We start from the raw sequence: 24,114 nt of genomic DNA on the forward strand, positions 1-24,114 counted from the left end.
CACACTTCATGATCCCTGATGCTCTGAACTTCTACCACATTGCTGGTATCTCTCATAGTGAAAATACTTTTTCAGTTCATCTGTGTTACAAATCAGCAACAATGAATATATAATTGAAACAGGTTTTTATAACAAATAAAATATTTATTAAACACTGTATATATTTAAAAAAAAACCCAAAAGTAAACAAACGACTAACATAACCGGAAGTCAGCTGCTGTGCGGCAGCTTGAACAGTTCTTGAAGCGATAATGCGAAAACAGTTCAGAGAAGTAGTAATGCGAAAGTCCAAAGTTTTACCCAGTCGCTTGGGAGAGGCTTTCTTTCCCGTACTTGAATCCTTTCCACGTTGTTAAGCCAGAGTATGTTATTTCCTGGAGGATTTACGGTCGAAGAAAATAAAACGGCTTAAAGGCACTGACCTTTCCTTAGTGAAATTCTGCATCCAGCTCTTTCTGCTCTCTCTTGGCAAAGCAGGAGTTAACATGGACACAGGCTACTAATTCCTCATGCGAAGATTAAACAAAGGTCGAATCTGTTTCACCGTCGACATTAACTTTCACAATCCTTCGGGATTTCTGAACTCCTTTAAAATCTTCACTCTCCACAGACTGGACTGGCAGTATTGGAGCGGAACTTCCGGCAATAACCTTTGAGACTTAAGGCAGAAAATAAAACTCTACTTTAAAATAAAACTGCGTCATACATCAAAATACGCCGCAACGCAGAGTCACTAATGAAGTCAACCACTGACTGCCCTGCGTCACAGGGAGAAGTTCTCCTTTTATATCCTGTGGGGGAAAAGCTATCAAATGACATCTCACTGGCGGGAAAATGACGTCACCCCCCCCCAATCACAAGACCATTACCTCAGGTCCAGCATAGCCTCAATTACATCAGGGTCACATGACAGGTACAAGATACCCACGGATAGGTAACAGTATGTCACTTCCTTGACCCCCATTACCACCTCTCCGGCATCATTTTCCAGTGGTCCGATATCCAGTCTCGCCTCTCTTTTACACTTAATATATCTGAAGAAACTCCTGGTATCCTCTTTGATATTACCGGCTACCTTACTTTCATATTCCATCCTAACCTTCATGACTTTTTAAAAGCTTCCCAATCCTCTAACTTTCCACTAATCTTTGGTCTATTATATGTCCTCTCTTTGGCTTTTATGTTGGCTTTGACTTTTCTTGCTGGCCACAATTGTGTCATCTTTAGAATACTTCCTCCTCTTTGGGTATTTATATCCTGCGCCTTCTGAATTGCTTCCAGAAATTCCAGCCATTGCTGCTCTGCTATCATCCCTGCCTATGTTCTTTTCCAATCATCTCTGGCCAACTCCTCACATGCCTCTGTAATTCCCTTCATTGCACTGTCAAATTTCAGGGTGAATTAAATCATATTGTGATCACTTGCCCCAAAGCATTCTTTTACCTTAAGCTATCTAATCAATTCTGATTCATTGCACAGCACCCAATTCAGAATGTATTCTGTTTGGGTAGCCTCCAACCTGATGGCATGAACATTGATTTCTCAAACTTCCAGTAATGCCTCCACCATTTCCCATCCCTTTGTCACTCTTAAGTTATCTCCTTGCCCACCCATTGCCTCCCTCTGGAGCTTTCTTGTGTGGCTTTTGTCTCTTTCACCAATCAACTTCCTAGTTCTTTGCTTCATCCCTCCCCCCTCCACCTGGCATTTCTCTCTCTCCTCCCTCCCCCACCCACCCTGCAAATCTACTCCTTGGCTTTTTTTTTTCTTCAGTCCTGCTGAAGGGTTTCAGTCAAAATATCAACTCTAATTTTTTTTCCATAGATGCTGCCTGACTTGCTGAGTTCTCCAGCACTTTGTGTGTGTGTTGCTTGGATTTCCAGCATCTGCAGATTTCCTCTTGTTCCCAATTCAGAATAACTGATCCTCCAGTGCGCTCAACCATGAGCTGCTCCTAACAGCCCCTTTAGTAGGCACTTTAGAAATCCCCCTTCCTGGAATTCAGTGCCCATCTGATTTTCTTAATCAACCTGCATATTGAAATCCTGCATGATTATTGGAACATTGCCCTTTTGGCATGCATTTTCTATATCCTTTTGTAATTTGTAGACCACATCTTCACCACTGTTAGGGGTTTGTATGCAATTCCCATCAGGGTCTTTTTATCCTTGCAGTTCCTTAGCTCGATCCCCAATGATTCAACACCTTCTGACCTTGTGTCATCTCTTCCTAATGATTTGATATTTTTTACCAAAACAGTAACGCTGTCTCCTCTGCCTTCCTGCCTGTAATAGAACATAGAACACTATAGCACTGTACAGGCCCTTCAGCCCTTCATGTTGTGCTGACCCATATAATCCTTAAAAAAAGGACTAAACCCACACTACCCCATAACCCTCCATTTTTCTTTCATCCATGTGCCTGTCCAAGAGGCTCTTAAATACCCCTAATGTTTTGGCCTCCACCACCATCCCTGGCAAATCATTCCAGGCACACACAACCATCTGTGTTTATATAAGAAAAACAACAACTTACCCCTGATGTCTCCCCTAAACTTCCCTCCCTTAATTCTGTCCTTTTGATACAATGTGTATCCTTGGACATGAAGCTCCCAACTATAATCTTCTTTCAGCCATGATTCAGTGATGTCTATAACATCATGCATGGTAATTTGTAACTATGCTACAAGTTCATCTTCCGTATTACATATATTCTGTAATTCAAATATAACATCTTTAGTCTGTATTCACCCTTTTTCATTTTGTTTGCCTTTTATGTTGCAACTCATCCTGTTAACTGCAATTTTACCCCATCAACAGCCTCTCCTCACCTCAGCCTCTGTTTGTAAACGAGTTATAACCAGCTACCTCATCTTCAACACTATTACTCGCCTTTCTGTAATACTTGCATTGAAATATGTGCAGCTCAGGACACTATTCGCACCATGCTGAACCTTTTGGTTCGTAACTTTGTCTGAGGCCTTGTTAATGTAGGCCTCCACTAACTGTGCTGGCACTCTAGTTCTCATCTGCCTATGTGCAGCTGGGATATTAGTCCCCCTCAGTTCAGGTGCAAACTGTCCATTCTGTACAGGTCCTGCCTTTCCTGGAAGGAAATGCAATGGTCCAAAAATCTTATGCCTTCCCTCCTACACCAACTCATTAGCCATGTATTAACTGTATAATCTTCCTAGTTCTGGCCTCACCAGCCCATAGCGCAGTAGCAATCCTGAGAACGCAACCCTTGAGGTCCTGCCCTTTAACTTGCCACCTAACTCCATGAACTCCCTCTGCAGAACCTTGTCACTCATTCTACCCATGTCATTGGTACCTACATGGATCACGACCTCTGGCTGTTCATCGTCCCACTTAATAATGCTGAGGATTTCATCTGAGATACCTTGGACCCTAGCACTCAGGAGGCAAAGTACCATCCAGAAATCTCATTCCCACCCACGGAACCTCCTGTCCGTTCCCCTAACTAACAAATCCCCTATCACCACACCCTATCACCCTATCTCTTCTTCCTATTTCCCTTCTGAGTTGCAGAGGCAGACTCGGTGCCAGAGACAGGACCACTGTGACTTTCCTCTGTTAAGTTATTCCCCAACCCCCTGCCCCCAGTATTCAAAGTGGCACACCTGTTGTTGAGGTGGATGGCCACAAGGGTACTCAACACTGGCTGCTTAACCCCATTCCCCTTCCTGACTGCCACACAGTTTCCTGTGTCCTGCACGTTGGGTGTGCATTTTGGTAGTAGAAATAAGTGTATGGACTATTTTCTAAATGGGGAGAAAATCCAAAAATCTGAGATACAAAGGTACTTGGAAGTCCTTGTGCAGTACAACTGAAAGGTTAACTTACAGGTCGAGTTGGTGGTGAGGAGGGCAAATGCCATGTTGACATTCATGTCAAGAGGTTTAAAATGTAAGGATGTGATGCCGAGGCTTTATAAGGTATTGGTGAGGCCTCACCTTGTTTTGTGCCCCTCATCTTAGAAAAGATGTGCTGGCATTGGAGAGGGTCCAGAGTAGGTTCACAAGGATGGTTCCAGGAATTAAATTGTTATCATACGGGGAATGCTTGATGGCTCTGGGTCTGTACTTACTGGAGTTCAGAAGGATGAGGGGGGAATCTCATTGAATCCTTTTGAATGTTGAAAGGTCTAGACAGAGGAGATGTGGAAAGGATGTTTCTCATGGTGGGAGAGTCTAGGACAAGAGGGCACAGCCTCAGGATAGAGGGGTGCCCTTTGAAAACAGACGTAGAGAAATTTCTTAAGCCAAAACGTGGTGAATTTGGTGCCATGTGCAGCTGTGAAGGCTAGGTCGTTGGGTGTATTTAAGGCAGAGATATGATGGGTTCATGATTAGACATGGCATCAAAGGTTACAGGGAAAGAGCTGGGAAATGGGGTTGAGGAGGAGATTAAAAAAGGATCAGTCATGATTGAATAGTGGAGCAGGCTCGATGAGCCAGCTCCTATGTCTTATGTTCTGACTACCCCTCTATAAGTCCTGTCCATCACCCCCTCAGCCTCCCAAATGATCTGGAGTTCATTGAAGCATAAGCTGGTAAATGGCAGTCTTGGTCTTGCTGTGTGCAGTTGTGAACTGCTTTATTCAAGGGTTGCAAATGAAATTCAGTATTGTGCCATTGGTACATTGCAATTATTGGTCAATGTCTGTAGTCATGGAAAGGGGATGATTGCCAAAGGTGGTACGGTCTGCGGCTAGGAAGGTAAATTGTCTACAGCCATTGCAATATTTTCTGCTTGATGCTTATTGAGTACATGGTGCCCATCATCAACCCCTTTTATTCCTTCTCGTCTTTCTTGTTGAGAACTGCACTTTTAACAAGCTTCCTACCAAATGGAGCTAATCATCAAAATCAATATTAACTGTGGAAAATGTGGCACAATTCCAGCACATTAATGGAATGTAATTGTCCTTTGAATTCAATACTTGTCCGTCCAAGCTCAACCAAATTTATTGCAACCATTGACCAAACTTTCAAAACATTCAGTCTGTCAGTTGGTGGGGGTTCATAATATTCATGACAGTAGAAAACATCTTTCACTGCCTGCCTCGCCCCAGGGAGAGTTGCAATCCGTATGTATTTGAAAATGGTAGTGATGTTTTAAGCATGCATTAGCAGACTTGCCTTTGGTTTGCTTCATTGTTTGCTGTTAAAATAGTTATTTTCTGTTCTGCCGCTGCTATTGAAGCTTTAAAACATTGTTTTGACATGTTTGCAGAGCTTTGGAAAAAGGATGTTTGACTTGTGAGATTTTTAGGCTGTTTTAGTTGGGCTTTAAACCTTTCATTTACTACAAGAAGAGTTCAAGGTTTGAGATTTCCTGCTGACTGGAATTTGATTTGACATTTCATAAAAGCTTGTGTCAGTTTGCTTTGAGTGTTTCAGTTCCTTTCCAGTGCTGCTGGGAGTGGGTAATCTGAGCGATCAAATGCCAGTATTTGAAGGGGTATGGGTCTGGTCGTTGTATATGAAGTTTTTAATGTAGTCTGTTCCAATGTAACTAGTTTGTGAATGTCTTGAATATTTCTTGACACATTAAATTGAAGTGTCAGAAATTTGAGGCTAGCTCTGAATATTTCTATTTTGAGCACACAATTTAACTGTAATTAAAATGCTTGAATCATGAGCACAGAGTTGTAGGTGCTGGAAATCCAGAGCAACACGCACACAATGTTGGAGGAGCTCTGGCCAGGCTGCATCTATGGAAATGAGTAAACAGTAAATGTTTCGGGCCGAGACCTATTTCAGTCCTTGTGTATCAGGACAATGGGGCTGTTATGTTTCGCAGGAGGCAGGACAGAAAGGCAAACACTTAGCAAATCCTTCAGCTTTTCAGCAGAACCAAGAGTTCCACTTCATTACTATAGTCCCACCATCTTGAGCCATATGAGGACGTGGTACATTGGCACATCAGATAGACCTACTGCCTTTCAGCATTGGATATCCAGGTTCAATCCTGACCACCTGAAGTTTACATATTCACCCTGTTTCTGCAAGTGGTTCCATCAAGTGTCTTGCTTTCCTCCCGCATCCCAATGATGTGTGCATTGGTAGGTTAATTAGTTACTGTAAATTGCTTCTAACATTTCAGATTATGGGAGGAGTTGTTGAGAAGATAGAGTTAATGGTGAAAGGGTTGGTTTCCTTATGATATTTTCTTGACTCACGAACCTAGATACCAACCCTAATCAAAATAGAAATCCAACACCACAATTAACAATTAGAGTTATTTAAGAATAAAGTATTGCAGAATATCACATAGAAGACGAAGTAAATTTAAGTTCTGCAAAATGTGCTGATGCAATGCAACCCATTTCACAATGTATGCCGGTATCATTAAACCTGATTGTGATTCTGAAAATGTTTTCCCCCCCCCCTCCCATATCCTGGGCTTTTATTGCCCAGTGTTTTTGAGGGATTGTGCTTGCAGTGCCATCATGTTGGTAGGTCAGACTAGTTAGTGTTCGGTCCAGTGCTGAGTTCGAGGCAGCAGGACTGGTGACTGTTTTCAATGAGCCATTCAAAGGCAGTTTTAATTTGCACCATAAGATGGGGAGCAATATAGACCATTCAGCCCATTGAGTCTTTGCCATTCCATCATGGCTGATTTGTTATCACTCTCAACCCAATTCTCCTGGCTTCTCCCGGTAACCTTTGACACCCTGATAAATCACGAACCTGTTAACCTCTGCCTGAAATGTTCCCAATGTCTTGGCCTGCACAGCTGTCTGACAATGAATTCCACAGATTTGCCACCTTCTGACTGAACAAATTTTTCCGAATTTTCGTTCTCAGTAGACTGAGGCTGTGCTATCTGGTCCGAGACTTCCGTGTTACAGCAGACATCCACGTCCACTGATAAGTTGCAAGCATATTGGTCCCCTCAGGTTCAGGTGTAACGCATCCTTTTTGTAGGGGTCATACCTTTCCCAGAGGAGATCCCACTGATCCATACATCTGAAACCCTGCCTCCAACACCAATTCGCAGACATCTGCCAAATCATCCTCTTGTCCTCACTGGCATGTGGCAATGGTAACAATCTAGAGATTACTACCCTGCAGGTCCTACCTTTCAGCTTTCTGCCAAACATTCCCTCTTCAGGACGTCCTCCCTTTTCCTACCTATGTTGTTGGTACCAATATGTACCAGATTTCCAGCTGATCGCCCTCTTCCTTTTGGAATGCTGTGGACCTGATCTGAGACATCCCTGACCCATGTACCTGGGAGGTAACATACCACCTGGGTGTCTCTTTCACGTACACAGAATCTGCTTTCTGCTCCTCTAATTATAGAATCCCTTATCATTACTGCAGCCTTCTTCCCCCTTTCCCTTCTGAGCCACAGAGCCTGACTCCGTGCCGGACATTGGGTCACTGTGGCTTCCCTGGTAGGTTGCCCCATCACCACCTCTCCAGCAGAATCTGGAGTGGTATATTTATTATTGAGGGAACATTATTTGTAAAACCTAGTTTAAGGATAAATTGCATTATGTACTTGGTGCTACTTAGCATTTCTAACAAAAAATTGTGTAATGCAAGTCCACAACAGTATTTTTCCGTTCCAGGCACTGTGCTTGTTAATGCACTAATCTTGTCCACTGTGTTAGTACAATTTGGAACTCTATTTAAAAACAATGATTACCTTGTGGTATAATCATGACTGTAATGAAGACTCTGCCAAACAATAGATTGGGGGTGGGGTGGGGGGAAGGAATCTGTAAAATGTACACTTGAAACTAATTTTTGTTGTTTTGTGCTCGGTAAGAAATTGACCAGTGAACTGTTGCTGAATGCTTAATCTTAACCTGCAGTCCTCAAGCATGGGGGAAAATATTTTCTTATACTTTGTCAGATTCATCTCAGATTCATCCTAATTCTGATAAATGAGCATTTCCGCAAGAAGTTTCATGTCGTCTGACATGACAGTTACCAGCTTGACCAATTAGCACAACCATTTTTCTTCTCATGATATCTTCACATTCTTGTAAGTAAAATGATTTGCAGTTGAATAACTGAGTAATTGTGGTGGAAACTCTTGTTCAATTTCCATTTGAGGTTCCAACATGAGAGGTTTGTAGGTGGGAGCCTGGTTATGTTAGGCTGCAGGTTCTCCATGATGGACCTTCTTTCTGAGGGCTCAACAATGTGGGTTGAAGAGTTTTCTTCAAATGCGGCTTTCCTTTTGAGCGTCATTTCATTGTCATGTTCAACAAGCTCAATGACTACTTTTGATTTTATATTCTAGTGGAAATGAAGTAGTAATTACTTTGGTGAAAAATGAAGGCAATCATACTTCTGTTTTTAATAGGTACAATAAACTGAGCAGAGAAGTCCGTGAATTGGCACGCAAGATCCGAGACTTGGATGCGAAAGATGCCTTCCGAGCCAAGAGCACCGGACAGTTGCTGGAAAAGCTGTGAGTGCTTTTATCTTAATTTAAATGAAGAACTGAAAGTAAGAGATGAGTTTGTATTGTATGGGAAGATACAGTTTTAAGGGCCTAAATATGCTTGTAGATGGAAAGTGAATTTTAGTGTTTCATTTTTGCATTGTAACAATAAACTCCAATTTCTCTTTTTGTTATCGATTGTCAATTGAAGTCTGGCATTATGGTTTCAACACAAGTCTTTTTTGTAGAAAAGATTTGTTCACCCTCTGGTACCTTCTTTCCCAGTCCGATTTCCAGCCTAAAGCCTGAAATGAAGAAGATCAATTATATTTCTTTGTTTTATTGGGTAGTTGGGATCAACTTGGATGTTTTCTTGAAGGGTCTGCATTTCTGGAGTTGTGTAGCACATTTGCCAATGAATCACTGAATCAGTTCAAATCAGACGCAACTGCAAATTGTGTGTCTCAACTTTCAAGTTGCCTTGAGTTTATTTCTCTGTTTCCCAAGTAATCCCAAGTGCCAATCCTGACATTTCTTAACTAGTGACTTGGGATTTGGAATTGAGAATTTGAAGTCCTTAAACAGGAATGAAGTACGTTGAAGTTCATTTGCTATTGGAAGTCAGTTTCTCTCTGGAGCTTTGTACAGAAGAGCGGATGCCATTCCATTGCTCCTTGACTGTACTTCGAATGAAATGCTAAGCCTGGATCTCATTTGTCCGTTTCTCAAGAGTTTGTTCTAAAATTTAATTGTGCTGTATGAGCTCATGCTGCTGAACCACAGCCATCAGGAAAGGTGCAAACTTCTGTAGAACTGACAGATTTCTGACTTTTTGACAGGAAATATCTGGCTCTGGTGGGAATGTATCACTGTTCCATTTTGTGTTTGAGATAAACCTTTGCTCTCGGTTTAACAGAAAAACCATTCAATAACCAGTGTATCAGGTAATCATTAGTCAAGCTGTTGAAGTAGTTTCCTTACATGTCCTCTGTGAAATGCAGGCAAAACTTTTTTTTACTTTCTTATCTTTTGATAATGAGCAGCATATGGCGTTGTTTGAAGGAATGTGACAATTGCATTCTAAAATGCCTCAGGTAGAAGTGCTGGAGGTTGATTCTAGTTCTTAATTTGACATTCAACCATGAGATCTGTTGTACCAATAATATGAATGAATTCTTTAACCAAGTGATTGTCACTTGAAATTGTGATTTCTCTCATTGGAATGGGATGTCTGTTACTGCTGAAGATATTGTCACTGGAACAGAGGGCATATCTGGATCAAAGATGAACTAGAGTTAATATTTCAGGCCAAAGACCCTTAAAAGGTCTGCATGACTCTCTCTTCCCACAGATGCATCTTGATGTGCTGAGTATTTCCTGTATTTTCTGGTTTTATTTTGTATTTCTTCCCCCTGCAGTTTTTTTCCCCCCAAATGAACTGGGGTAAATTCACGAGAATTGGGAAGTCCTATGTGCATGGGATTTGTTTGTTCAGGGTCTGGAAAAAAGGCAAGGATATATACTAAATGCATGACTTCTGAAACCCGGCCCTGCATGTGCACAGACTCACACATCTTAAGTAGGTAAAGGTAATCACATCTAACTCAAAAATACTTATTCAAAGCAAAAGTGTGAAAGGAAGCTTACAGCATGTCTTAAAGGCACCTAGCATAACCAGTTCCTGTTATTAAATTCTACAGTCTGATGTGTGTGCATACATTTCTTCCTGGGATTGGTAGAACTAGCTGCGTCTCTCTTGACTTCAGCTAATTGTTCTGATCAGTGATTCTTTTGATGTTGTTTATTACAGGATTGTGGAGGTATGTGTTCCATGTTGAGTGTTTTTCTACCGTATTTTCTGACTTGGAGACAAAAATCAACTTATGACTGTAAAATGGATGCAGTTTGTTATCTTGTGAGTGTCTGCCAGCCTTTATTTTTCATCACCCTTTACCTCCCGTCTCTCTCACGTAATGGGCCAAATGGCAGATGCCTTCTGTATCTTAGGTTTCCATTTTTACCTGAATGAGGAAAATCAGTCCAATTATTCTCCTATCAAACTGCGTAGTTGTACCATCGAACAGTTTCTACTGGAGATAGGGTTTGTAAGTTAAAATTATTAATTTATAAGCACCCTATCTTTGAAATAACTTTTATTAAACTAGTGTAAGACTATAAACCACAGGAGCAGGATTAGGCCTTATGGCCCATCAGGTCTGCCATTCCGTCATGGACGATTTATAATCCATCACAACCCCATTCTCCTGTCTTCTCCCTGTAACCTTTCATGCCCTGATTAATCAAGAACCTATCAACTTCTGCTTTAGTATACCAATGCCTTGTTCTCAATAGCCACCCGTGGCAATGAATTCCACAGATTCACTACCCTGGTCCTGGACTCCTCCATTATAGATGCCATCCTCTCCACATCCACTCTAATTATGCTTTTCTATGCTCAATGTTTCCCCTCATTCTTCTAAACTCCAGCGAGTACAGGCCCAGAGCCAGCAAACTCTCCTCAGGCACTAACCCATTCATTCCCAGAATCCTCCTTGTGAACCTCTCCAATGCAAATATGTCATCTCTTGGATAAGGGGCCCAAAACTGCTCTCTACTGCAAGTGCAGTCTGATGAAGTCCCAGCATAACATCCCTGCATTTATATTCTAGTCCTCTCAAAGTGAATGTGAATATTGCATTAATCTCCTCAGAACTGACATGCTGCAAATTAATCTTTAGGGAATCCTGCAATGGAACTCCCAAGTCCCTTTGCACCTCTGATTCATTCCTTCTACCAAAGCGCATTACCACACACTTGCCTATACTGTAATTCCATCTGCCACTTTGTTGCTCTTTCTCCCATCTATCTGGCCTTCTGTAGGCTCCCTGCTTCCTAAACACGACTTGCCCTCTGCCTGTCTTTGCATCGTCTGCAATGATTGACCTATAATATGAAAAGAAGCGGTCCCAACACCAATCCTTAGGAGCAACACTAGTCAATGGCAGCCAACAGGAAAAGGCCTTCTTTATTCCCTCTCTTTGCCTTTTGCCAGTCAGCCAATCTTGTATCCAGGCTAGTAGCTTTCCTGCAAAATCATGGGCACTTATCTTGTTAAACTGCTCATGGAAGTTGAGATCCAAGTCTTAATGAGAAGTTTTCAGAACAATCAGCTTTGGGTTAAGTGGTACAGGTTTGCATTTCCTTTGTTGTATGACTTCCAAAGCTGACTATGTGCAGAGCACGCCAGGGCTTGCCTTTTTCTAGGGTCTATTTATTCTTCACAGCGATGGAGAGTTGGATATAAATTTTGGAAATGGGGAAGCGAGATATTTAACTGCAGCAACCTAAGTTGTACTTCATGGTTAGCAGTATTGTTATTAGGACTGGAATGAATGTCAGTACTCAAAGTGTTAAAGCTGAGTTTTCTCTGCCATAAATCTAATTAGTTCAAAATTGCTGCATTAATAATTGCCGAAAGGATGTAGCTCATTTCCGTTGCCAGTTAGACTGTGGCTTGAGAAATGTTAAACCTTCAACCAGCTTGAGAGTATGTACTGAAAATTTTGAGGTTTTATCACTTTGTGGTTGCTATGAAGGCTGTGACAGTTTACAAGAGTTCCCAATATGCATTTTCCTCCTAAGAAACACTTTGACTTTGGTAGAAAAGAACCTGATTGGAATACCTAACATGTACTGAAATACCTAAATTCTTTTACAGTTAAGAAAAGAAATCTCTATAGCAGAAGGTGACATAACTTTTAATGTAGCCCCATGGATCAACTGTCAACATTTCCTGTTTATGTACAAGATAATATTGAATGAAGTGAAATCTTCATATCTTGCAAATATTGTGCTTGCCAAACTCTTTGAAGCTCTGATTTGGCTTAATCTTGTGCTCGCTAATTGGGAAGAAGATGGCACCAGTGAACAATATGACCAAGGGAGACTTCCTCCAGACGCTTCACAAAACTACATCTTTCACTTCTGTTCCATCTTTTTCTTTTAAAATGTGGTTCTGCTGCTATTGGAGCCTGTGATCTGCATTTTAGTGTTGTGTTTTTCTGAGCTAATTGAGCGATGTGGCACTTTGCTGTCTCTGAAAGGGGTTAGTGAGATTTTGGATGAAGCATGCGTCCTCGTGCCAAGAAGCCCTCTGTTCGAATGATCTCTCTCTGTCTCTCACTGCTGTCAGAGGAAGGTCCCGCTGTTTGAATGATTTCTCTCTCTGCTGCCCGAGGATGGTGCTGGGTGAGGTTTAATTTTGTGGATTGGACTCGTTATGATGTGGTTCTGGTTTTGCTCCATTACTTTTTTTTGTTACTATTTTGGGTGATTTTTGATTGGTGTGTCCTGCAGATAGCGAGCACTGAGCAGAACTGAGTATGCCTGGACTTTTTCGATTCTGGGTTTAATATTCTGTGTGTCATTTTCTTTGCCATTTGCACGATTTGTGTTTTATATTGTGCTTGGGAGTTGATTTGATGTTTCTGAACTGGTTCTGTGGTTTTCATTTTCTGGCTGTCGGTGGGGAAGACAAATCTCAGGGTTATATACTGCATGTGTACTTTGCTAATAAATGTACTTTGAATCTTTGATGTAAATTTGGAATTTTGTACGTTTCTGAAAGTGCGGAATGGGTGTGTTTTTTGTGGCTACCCTCTCTAGAGGGAAATGAAGATCTGAAAATGTATATTAGGCTACATTTTGGCTAACTGGTTCAAAATTTCCTTTCTACTCAGTCTACTTTTTATATTTTGACTCCTCAGTACCCAGAGCCTGGACTGATACCTTGCCCTGTTGTCCTGTTTATTATTTATTGTAATACTTGCACTGTTTTTGTGCACTTTATGCAGTCCAGTGTAGGTCTGTAGTCTAGTATAGCTTTCTCTGTTTTTTTTTTGACGTAGTTCGGTCTAGTTTTTGTACAGTGTCATGTAACACCATGGTCCTGAAAAACATTGTCTCATTTTTACAATGTACTGTACCAGCAGTTATGGTCAAAATGACAATAAAAGTGACTTGTTTGTATTCTTGTATTTGTGTCCTTCATTATAAGATTTAAGACATGCAAGTAAAATCATTGTTTTTTCTGGTTTTATTGTAATGTAACTCGCCCTTTGGCTAGCGGCTTAATATAAGTGGTGATGGTCCCCGGACCATCCAAACTTACAAAATCTCGTTTGGGTGGATTCTGTGCGACGTGTCCTCTGTTAGAAATCATGCCCCGAAATAACAAACAGTACACAATATGCGATTAAACGCTTTATAACTCTTACTTTGACTATACATGTATGGTTAGTAAAGAAAACAAAAAAAGGGCCCATTCTCATGAAATATTCCATTGTGCAATGTTGGAGCTCACTGAGAAGCTGGTCGTCCACCATCGACCTCCTGCAATAGTCACTGATTTGAGTCTTCTCTCCTTGGCAAAAGACCGTGAAAATCCCTCATCCAGACTCAAGGAAAGAAGAACATTTGTTTAATTAGATGATCCCAGCATTCCAAACCCCGTTATCTCTTGTTATAACCCAAACATTGCTGCTACAGAGAAAACATTACATTAGCAGCAGAACCTCACAGCATGTTACACTCTTCCTCCCCACCAAATTTAGACATGTCCTCATGATATTGAGATAATTTGCCTTTCCTACAAAACACAAAGCCCAATCCAAGTGTAAAAGGCAGTGACATAGCTCCCCAAAACATTAGGGGTCACACTCTTCTTCTGGTGCTACATAGGCCAGGCCAGCCTATCTGGTGGTTTCCTGATTCTGAGACCTCCACACCCCATCATCTAACTCTTCAGGCTCATACACTACTGGGGATATTTCCTGTCTACCTGGGGAGACCTCCCCCGATCTATTGATCATGCCCAACTGGAATTCAGAATCCTCTGTCCTGTGGCCAAACCCCGCTTCCTCCCCTGCAGAGTCCCGCTACAACCCAGTCTGCCCACAGAGACCCCCCCCCCCCCCCCCCCCAACTTCACCTGGCTCAAAGGGAGAAGGGCTGGGAGTCTCTTCCTCAATTGATGGGGAGTTAGCGAAAGGCAGCATATACCATGTCCATGTCCTCATCCTCCGAATCAGTATCCCTCTCAGGGGTGGGGGCCGGCCAAACCTCGCATGTTGGGGGCCTGGAAGTCACCCCACGTTTCCGCAGCGTCATCTTACTAGGTGTAGGCTCCAACTTAGGCTCTGGGTCTACCTGCACCTCTCGACCCAGGGCACAGCTGGTTTCGATGGAGATTCTTGACAGGCCCATTCCCATCATCTGGTTTCACCCAGAAAACTGGTAGGTTTGGCATCTGACTCTCCGCCACATAGGCCGTACCCACTTAGCGGTCAGCTTTCCAGGTAGCCCCAAATTCCTTATGAGGACTCTGTCTCCCGGTAGGAGTTGGGAGAACCTCACCTTTTGATCATACCTCCTCTTATTCCCTTGTTTCTGCTGGGCAGCCGTGACCCCAACTAATTCATAAGCCCTTCTCAACTCTCTTTTCATGTCAGACACCTACTTCAGATGTCTTTGGTTGTAAGTCACCCTCGTCAGTCCCAAAATAAAGGTCAATAGGCAATCTTGCCTCGCACCCAAACATCAGATAATATGGCGAGTATCCAGTAGCTTCATTTCATGTACAATTATAACTGTGAACCAGATGCTCAATATGTTGACTCTACCTGTCTTCTTGCTGATCTCCAGGATCCCGAGCATGTTTAGCAAGGTCTGATTAAACCTCTCTGGCTGGGGATTACCTTGTAAATGATAGGGCATGGTCCTTGTCTTCTGAGCTCCAAGCATGCTCAGTAACACATGGGTGAGTCTGTTCTTGAAATCCCGTCCCTGATCACTATGTAATTGCTTGGAAAGGCCATAATAAATAAAATAAATCTCCCATAACACCTTTGCCACCGTAGGTGCCCTCTGGTCCTTGGTAGGGTAAGCCTGAGCATATCTGGTGTCTGTGATGACTAAGACATTTGCTGTGTTGCTGCTATCAGGTTCTATTGACAGGAAATCCAAACACACCAGGTCCAGAGGCTCCGCTCTCTGCAAATGGGACAGCAGAGCGGCCCTCGTAGGCAGTGTCTTCTGCCGTATGCAGTGGATGCACGACTTGTAGTATTCTTCAACCTCCAACTTCATTCGGGGCCAGTATAACTGGTCTCCGAGCAATCCATAGGTCTTTTCCACCCCTAATTGTCCAGAATCATCATGAAATTATTTCAACGCCATCCTCTGATACTCCTCTGGCAGAACCAGCTGGCACCACTGGGGTCGGTCTGGAGGGTGAGGTGACTCGGATAAGATATGGTTCTTCAACACCAACCGAGGCCATCCTCATAGTATTGGAGGCACCAACGCGTATTTTGTCCTCTCCGCCTGAGTCACATCTCGCTTTTTGACTGCCGTTCAAATGGTACCAATGCCTGGGTCATCTTGCTAAGCAGCTGCCACTTCCCCAGAACTCAATTCTGGCAGCTGATTTGTCTTCAGAGCAGTCAGGTTACAGTAAACTTGGGGAATGGTGTCATCAGAAGCTCCCAATTGATCCAATGCTCGATCCTGCCCCTCCTTTCCCTCTACCTTCATGGTGATGGCAAACTGAGATATGGCCTTCACCCCCCAGGGCAGGTACGCTCTCCCACTCCTCGTCCATGTTCAGTCCCTTATACGCCCATCGGGACAAAGCATCCCTGGAACTGCGTCAATGTTCCTGCTTCCCAGCTGGTACTTCAGGCTGAAATCATAGGCAGAGAATGCCCCCAACCTCCAGTGGCCCGTGGTATCCAGTTTTGCTGAGGTCAGGTTGTAAGTTGGTGGGTTGTTGTCTGCCCTCACCTCAAACTTGGCCCCATAGAGGTAGTCATTCAGATTATCCACCACCGCTCATTTCAATGCCAGAAATTCCAACTTGTGCATGGGATAGTTCTTCCTCCGAGGGCCACAGACTCTGGCTGACAGACACAACAGGCCTCAACCTGGACCCCTGATCCTGATACAAGACCCTCTCAGTTGGCATCTGTGTGCAGTACATACAGCAGTTGGGTCTGCAAAAGCCAGTGCCTGGGTCAGCTGTTCCTTCAGTGACTGAAAGGCCTCCTCACATTTTGCATCCCAGCTCGGTCCAAAGGGCTCCAACAGGCTAAGATGCTCTCCACCTTCCTATCCTTTTTCTCCCCCCACCTTTCTTCCCCAAGGGAGGGTAACAGCAGAGAAGCTGATTCAAAGGGTGACTTACTTTCGCGTAGCCTTTCACAACCCCCTGATAGTAACCACAGAACCTGAGGAACGAGCGCAGAGCACTCAGTCTGGAGTCTGTGCCCAACGTAGCTACTAGACATTGGGCAGAATTGGCAGTAGTCCAGGGAAAGTTTTAACCCTTCCGCTTCCAGGCAGCCCAGCACCTTCAGCAGCCTTGCTTCATGTTCTTCCAAGGTGGGTCCAAATACTGTGAAGTCATCCAGATATACAAACACCTCAAGCTGTCAACCTGAAATTATTAACCTGCTCAGTTGAGGAAAAACACCAGAGACACAAAATTACCTCTGAAACGGTTTTTATTCAGAGAAGAGTTTGCAGCCCCACGCACTTTGGGCATAAGGTAGCCAACTCCCAATTTGTCGGTTTACAAAGGTCATACTTATACCCAAAAGCAGGGTACTGCATTCACAAATATGATTACCAATTCCAATCCATCAATTGATTGGCTGTTGCATAGCTAAGCACGTGAAATACTCAGAGTTAGCAAAGGTTCAAGCGTAATACTTGGATGCACTTCAAAACACTTGAAATAGGTATAACTCAAAATACTTTGCCAAACACATTGTCCAGTGGTCGCAGGCTCCCTTTTCCTTGTGGTCTCCACGTCTGGCCTGGCACCTTATTTTTAGCTACCTCTCCTTACTTCCCCAATGACGTACCTCTCACTTATCCTGTCTACATATTTTGCTGCACTTACCCCTCGCCCACCCCCGCTACTCATACCCCTTACCCTCTTCACATTCTCAAAGCAAGTTCATATCCCCCACTCTCCATGACCTGCTGCAAGGTTGCAGGAACTCTCGAACATCCTTTTGAACTGGAAAAATCCCAGGGGATATATAAATGCTGTTTTCTCTTTGTTGGGCTAACTTACACGGATCTGGTAATATCCACTCCTCAAGTCCAGCACACTGAACCACTTTGCACCACTTAGACAAGTGATGCATAGGGACTTCGGGACTCAGTGATGATCCCAGCTTCCTTCAACTTACATAAATGCTGCTGAAACGTTCTCCAACTTTGCAGGGGTCAGTCGCCGCGACCTCTCTCTAAACAGGGTGTTCTCGGTCACCCGGATAGTGTGACGCATGCTCTTGGAACAACCCACATCAAACTCGTCAGTGGAAAAACCACCTTTCAGCTTCAACATCTTCTCCACCAACCTCCTCTTCCAACCCAAAGAAACCGGGGAGCCCCTGAAGTTGAATGACTTAGGGGTCAACTTTCCCCCTTTCCAATAGTTTCTCCCTGGCATGTCTCACAGGGACACTAGACATTACCATCAATGGGAACAAATGCACCAGGTGCATCCCCCGCTTGTAGGTGACCTCCCTCTTCGTAGTGATCCTGATGATCACTGCCATCCTGCTCGCCTGCACAACCGAGGGCTTCTGCAATTCCGGCCTCACCAGTACAGTACCCCAGCAGGAAATCCCAACTCCCCCTCGTGGTCTTCTGGAGCGTCCACTAAGAGGGCTTTGCCCTCATGCACTCCAGGAAATGTGGGGGTCCCCATCACTCTCGCTACTTCCCCGGGCCGTACCACCATTGGCTTAGACTGGGTAAACCACACAGTCGCTTGTTTAAATTCAGTATCTGGTCCAACACTGCCACACACTTCCTCAAAAGCAGCTTGAAGCCTCGGGTGCACGGACAATGTTCCCCGAAAGGTCTCGCCAGCCTTCTCCTTGCAGGCCCCCATGAGCCTCTTCACAAGAGGGGTGTTGGTCCCCAGCAGAATTGAAACACCACCCGTCTCAACGGGGTCCGGACAAACTGCACCAATGTATCAAGGACCTCAGACACTCCCACATCGGCCTCCGAGAACTCCAACTTCACTGACAAATAACCATCGTACAGATAATCACTAGTGCTCAGCCCCCAGATCTCCTATGCCCTGAATGCTGCCAATGGTAAATTCTTCAGATACCAGTTGTGAAATGAACTACCATGACCTGTGACCCAGTGTCGTGTACGGCTTTAGCATAAATACTGCTCCCGGGGCTAGGCTGTGGTATGATCCAGCAACAATGAATATAGAATTGAGACAGGTTTTTTATAACAAATAAAACATTTATTAAACGCTGCTCAAAAAACACCCAAAAGTAAACAAACGACTAACTTAACCAGAAGTCGGCTAGTATACAGCAGCTCGAACAGTTCTTAAAGTGATAATGCAAAAACAGTTCTTAGAGTGATAATGTAAACAGTCCAAGTGATTTATACAGTCAGTTAGGAGAGATTTTCCTTGAAGTGATAAATTCTCTTACGACGTCACGTTACTGCTGATCCCAGCCGAAATATGCCTTGCCCGAAGGATTTACGATGAAGGAAATAAAATGGCCTAAGGGCACTGACCTTTTTCCTCTTGGTGAAAAATTCACTGCCCCAGTCCTTTCTGCTCTTCCAGCATGGACTCTCGTGGGTGCAGGTTACTAATTCCCTCCGAATGAGGATCAAATAAGGTCGAACCTGTTTTTACCGCCAACAACACCAACTTTTCTCTATCCTTCAGCTTCCCGAACTTCGCTAATCCTTCACTCTCCAACTGGACTTTAACTAGCAGCGATTTTTCAGAACTGCCAGTACAACGATTCTTACAGTAGAAATTAAAACTCCACTTTAAAACAAAACTACGTCATGAAATCAATACGCAGCAGAATGGAGTCACTGACGAATTAAATTACAAACTGACCTGCGTCACAGGGAGGGATTCTCCTTTTATACCTTGTTGAAAGAGGTCATCACAGGACCTCTCACTGGCGGGAAAATTACATTACCGTGACAAGACTATTACATCAAGCCCAGCAGATCCTCAATTACATCATGGTCATGTGACAGTCACAAGATACCCATGGGTATGTAATAGCTGTCTGTGGTCACTTCACTGCAGGGGACTACTACCGAGGACTGTACCCTGCTGACTGAGTCCTCCAGTGCCTCTGCCATGTTCTCCTCTTCCTGTACCTCTCTGATTAGTTTAACTAAAGGTGTAGGGGGGTGCATCTTACGAGACTGTCGGAGACCCCATGCGATCCGGTCATGGGACTGGGTGCCTGATTATCTGGTCCATTCTTTACTGATCCACTTCAGCTGCCTGAATGACCCCTCTGCACTGTCTCTCTAGCTGAAAAATGTAGGCAGAAAGCTTCTCCCCTTTCTGACCCACGTTCTGAAACCCCATTATGAGCTCCATTGGGCTTCCTGTTGGGCCAAAGCATTGTCCAGTGCTTGCAGATAACTGACAGCTGTCACAACAGGAGACTGTGACCTGACTGCTCTTCACAAGGTCAGTGGCCCACCCATTCAAACTTTCAACCAGTCTTTGTTTCTTTTCATCATCCAAGCACTGCCTCTCGTCTAACAACTCAGAGGTCTGCTCTGCCCAAGCCTCATACTTCTCCTCCCCTTTAGGGGTGGACATTATTCCAGAGAATAGGTGGAGCCTGCCATAGCTGGGACTTTGGCTGTGATTTTTCCATTTATTTGCCAGAGATGTAAAGGTGGATGCTACCTCAGAATTCTCACTCTTCACCAAGGGACGTGGATTAATTAGACATTCCAAATCCAACCACTCTTTCCCCTCACTCCTCAGGTCCACATTAAAATGAGAGCTGCGCCAACCATTTTATCAAACCTCCACCCATTACTGCAACTTTGACAGTACTTAACAGTGGAATCAACAATTCATCTGGAGTACAAATATCTGCCTCACTGGTTCATTGCTCAGGGTAATCACACAGCATCTAATGGAATCAATCCCGAACATAGCCCCCACAATTGTAACTCTTGTTTCAGCTAGCGGTTTAATATTCGGGGTGGTAGTCCCCAGCCTTGCCAAACTTAAGAAATCATGTTTGGGTGGATTCTGCGCTCTGTGTCCACTGTTACAAATCAGTTCCCTGAAGTAACAAACAGTACACAATATACGATTAAACGATTGAGCTTTATAATTCTTTGACTGTATGGTTAGTCAAGAAAACAAAAAAAAGGGCCCATCCTCATGAAACATCCTATTGCGCAGTGTTGGAGCTCACTGATAAACCGGTTGTCCACTGTCGACCTCCTCTGCTGATCTTCAGACTCTCGCTCCAATTCCGCTCCGTCCGATGCACTACCAACTCTCTCCATTCGTGTCTTCTCTCCTCATCTCTCCCTGGCAAAAGACCGTGAAAATCTTGCTTCCAGACTCGTAACATTTCTGTCATTGGATAGCCCCAGCATTCCAAACCCCGTCATCTCTAGTCATAACCCAAACGTTGCTGCTACAGAGAAACCATTACAGTAGCAGTGGAACCTTACAGCACGTTACAGTAACTTGAGATCTATGTTCTGATCAGCTACCCAGTGTTTCACGGGCATGTGGTACAACTTGATTGGTGTATTTGTACTTTGTGATCTCATTCCTGCCTCAATTCATATTCCACTGCCCTCCTGGTGCATTGTATACAAAGCTAGGCAGAGAGTTCAAACCCTCCTCAGCGGAAGCAGCCCACACTGCAGCTTGAGGCCTGATCCTTGCGATGTCCGAGTCTGTGCTGCTCGCCCGCTATTAAATCAGTGAATCAAGCTTGCAGCAGACCACATTGATAATGTCCAAAAGAGTCTTGTGAGCATAAGAAAAGCGACCAAGATGGTCATTGGCTATTAGACTGTATGCCTCCTTTGACTTGTGTTACAGCATGATGTGCAGCTCGCCAATGGGCTGGATGTGCAGTACTTTCAGTTCATCTGTTGCAGGATCTTGCCATCATTAAAAATGTGTTTAAATAGGACAGTAGCACGTTTGATCCCATAGAAGTTGCTACAACCCAACGCAATGCCATCTTACTGGAAGAGCATTGTGCAAAATACAGTAAGTACAGCACTGATGACATCTCCTCGTTTGCTGACAAAAGTTGCAAATGGATTGTCAAGATCAGAGAATAACTCAACCCAACCATTAACCACCTGAGCTACATATTTTCCAAGTTATTTCCGGGATTATTGTGCACCTAAATATACTAATATTACTGATTTATTCTCACGATCAGCATTAAGCAAGATAATGCACACATGCAACATCTTGTAGCAATGCTGTGGACTGGAGTGGACTCCTGGCGCAATGATAGTGGTGAACATTATACTTTCTTAATTATAGCTACATAATGTTTACCAAGACCAAGAAAGCTCAAGACTCCCAGATTTTGCTGTTTCAAGGACAAAGTGAAGAGTGGCTAGAGGTAGCCTTTCTATCAGCTTTGCTTCAAGCTGAAATCTGAATTAGCCCATGCAGGAGATGATGTAAAAAAAACTTCATGAACAGGGAGTGATGTTTGTACTGAATGAACAGTACCTCTAGAGGCAGGAACATGTATTTTATAAGTAATAAGTGATTTCCCTCTTCCAAACAACACTATTATTTGGTGTTTATCTCTGAGCTATCCATCTGTTATTTTCTAGTTCTGCTCATTTATAAATGTTCTTGTATAGTTTGCTGTAGTTTTCCTTGGCATTCATTGCTATTTTCCATCTGGCCCTCAATGATATTTCAAAATACCGAATGATCCCTATTCACTCTTCTTCCCTCTCAGCTTAACGTTCGGAGGTTTGGACATATTATGCTTCAGGCTTTTGTCCAAGTCATTATTTTAGGTTGTGAGTGATGGGCTGTGAAGTTGGTTACTGCAGCATTACATTGATCACAGCTATTCAAATCTGAACATGATCCAGTGTTTTTTTTCCAAAAGTTCATTTATTAACTAAGTATGCAACTCTGAAATTCTTCTTCTCCAGATAGCCATGAAACCAAGAAAGAATGGCAGCATAATCATCAACCCACAAGCCCCCTCTCCCCTGCACACACACAAAAAGAGAAAGATCGGCTGAATATAAAAACACCACGACTGGGGAAAAAAGTTCTGTAGTACAAGTCCATATCCAAACCTGGGTAACGTTCTCTGGGCACAGCAGCAGGCCTTTCCCTCTCTGGCAACAGAGCTATCCACCAGCGATCTAAATAGGCAGGCAGCCAGTGCTCAACTTTTGCTATCGTCTCGGTTTCAATCTCCCTCCTCACTGTAATTGGTGAAATGGGGTCATACATCTGTCTTTCTTGTCCTCATTGGTATTGGGCAAGTTGTATCTGTTGGACACCTGTAGGTGTTTCTCTGTATGTTGCAAATCCCCGCAGCACGGTCCCCAAAATTCATAGCCATCTGCCCCCACTCATCCCAAACCTGTGTTTTCCTGTGGAGTGTGATTATATTCTGGATGAAACATGCAGAAGTTCCTCCTCCAGCTCGTTTCAGATTGCCTTCAGTTTTCAGTGATTCTGGGCTAGAGTGATTCAAGCTGGAGATGGAATGCCTGGAAATATTTATTCATTAAGACTGTTTAGAAGCCCAAACAAAACTGCAGTCAGGCACTTAACCCATCCAGTCCCACTTTCAACTGGTCTTATTTAATTTTTAAACTTTGTTTAACTCAGTTATATTTTGAATTCTGTTGCTTGAGCTATAAATTTAACCAAGTATTTGATTGTTCCTCACTTGTACTTCGCACAAAAAAAATCTTAGTAGTTAATCTGCTGCTTATGTTTCTCAAATGCAGCCACAGCATTTTTTTCCCTTGACATACCCAAATCTGGACTCTGGTCTTGCCCTTGTATTAAAAATATGTATTCTAGTGTCGATTGATCTTTTGTCCAACTTTACACTAATGTGTCACTGAAACGATAATGTGTCTCTGCGAGTTTTATTGCATGTTTATCTTGTATGCTATAAAATGTATGTTGTTGCAGTAATTTCTCAATTTCTCAATGTCTTAATATAAACATAAAAAATGCAGAATGTTTAAGTGCAGGAGTATTTATTTTAGTGCACTTAAGAAAATTTTAATTTGTTACGATTTGAAAACTGGATGTGGTTCTGTAATGCGGAAATATAAATTGTGAATTAATAGGAAACTGGTGAAGTGATTTCATACTTTGAGAAAAGACAGCCCTGGCCCAGCTGCTCTACTGTTATAAACGACCTCTTCACAAGGCTGGTTTCACTTGTACAGCGTTGATGGTTTATACACACCAAATGGGGCGTGAGTACTCCTGCTGGTCGAACAGTCCACAAGTTTTGAATGAAATATCCTTCAGTACAGAGGTGCTTTCACCTGGAATCGGTTCTTCACAGAGACTGCATTTGGAACAAAACTTGTTTTCTGAGCAAGAATCTGTTATTTGAAGGCATAGTTAAGAGAGCAGACATGGCCTTGTTTATATGTCGATGAAAACCAAAATGCCAGATAGTTTAAAAAAAATTCAAAGAATTTTTTCTCCCTTTTTTTGTTTCTTTCTCTATTTTTCTCAAGGAATTTGAAGTTGAGGAAAATGGAGATGAAGTGAGATGTGTTAACTGTGAACTTCATGAAACCTCGGTCACTGAAAAGA

General features: G+C 43.2%; 1 protein-coding gene across 1 annotated transcript in view; it reads left to right on the forward strand.

Annotated features, from left to right (window-relative positions):
* Nucleotides 1-24,114, forward strand: part of imp3 (IMP U3 small nucleolar ribonucleoprotein 3) — a 224,374-nt gene that overhangs the window by 15,930 nt on the left and 184,330 nt on the right. The window contains exon 2 of the mRNA XM_059984900.1: nt 8,346-8,453. Coding sequence (XP_059840883.1) covers nt 8,346-8,453 — 108 coding nt within the window. The remainder of the gene's footprint in view (nt 1-8,345; nt 8,454-24,114) is intronic.

The sequence above is a fragment of the Hypanus sabinus genome, chromosome 11 (genome assembly GCF_030144855.1).
Source record: "Hypanus sabinus isolate sHypSab1 chromosome 11, sHypSab1.hap1, whole genome shotgun sequence".
Lineage (NCBI taxonomy): Eukaryota > Metazoa > Chordata > Chondrichthyes > Myliobatiformes > Dasyatidae > Hypanus > Hypanus sabinus.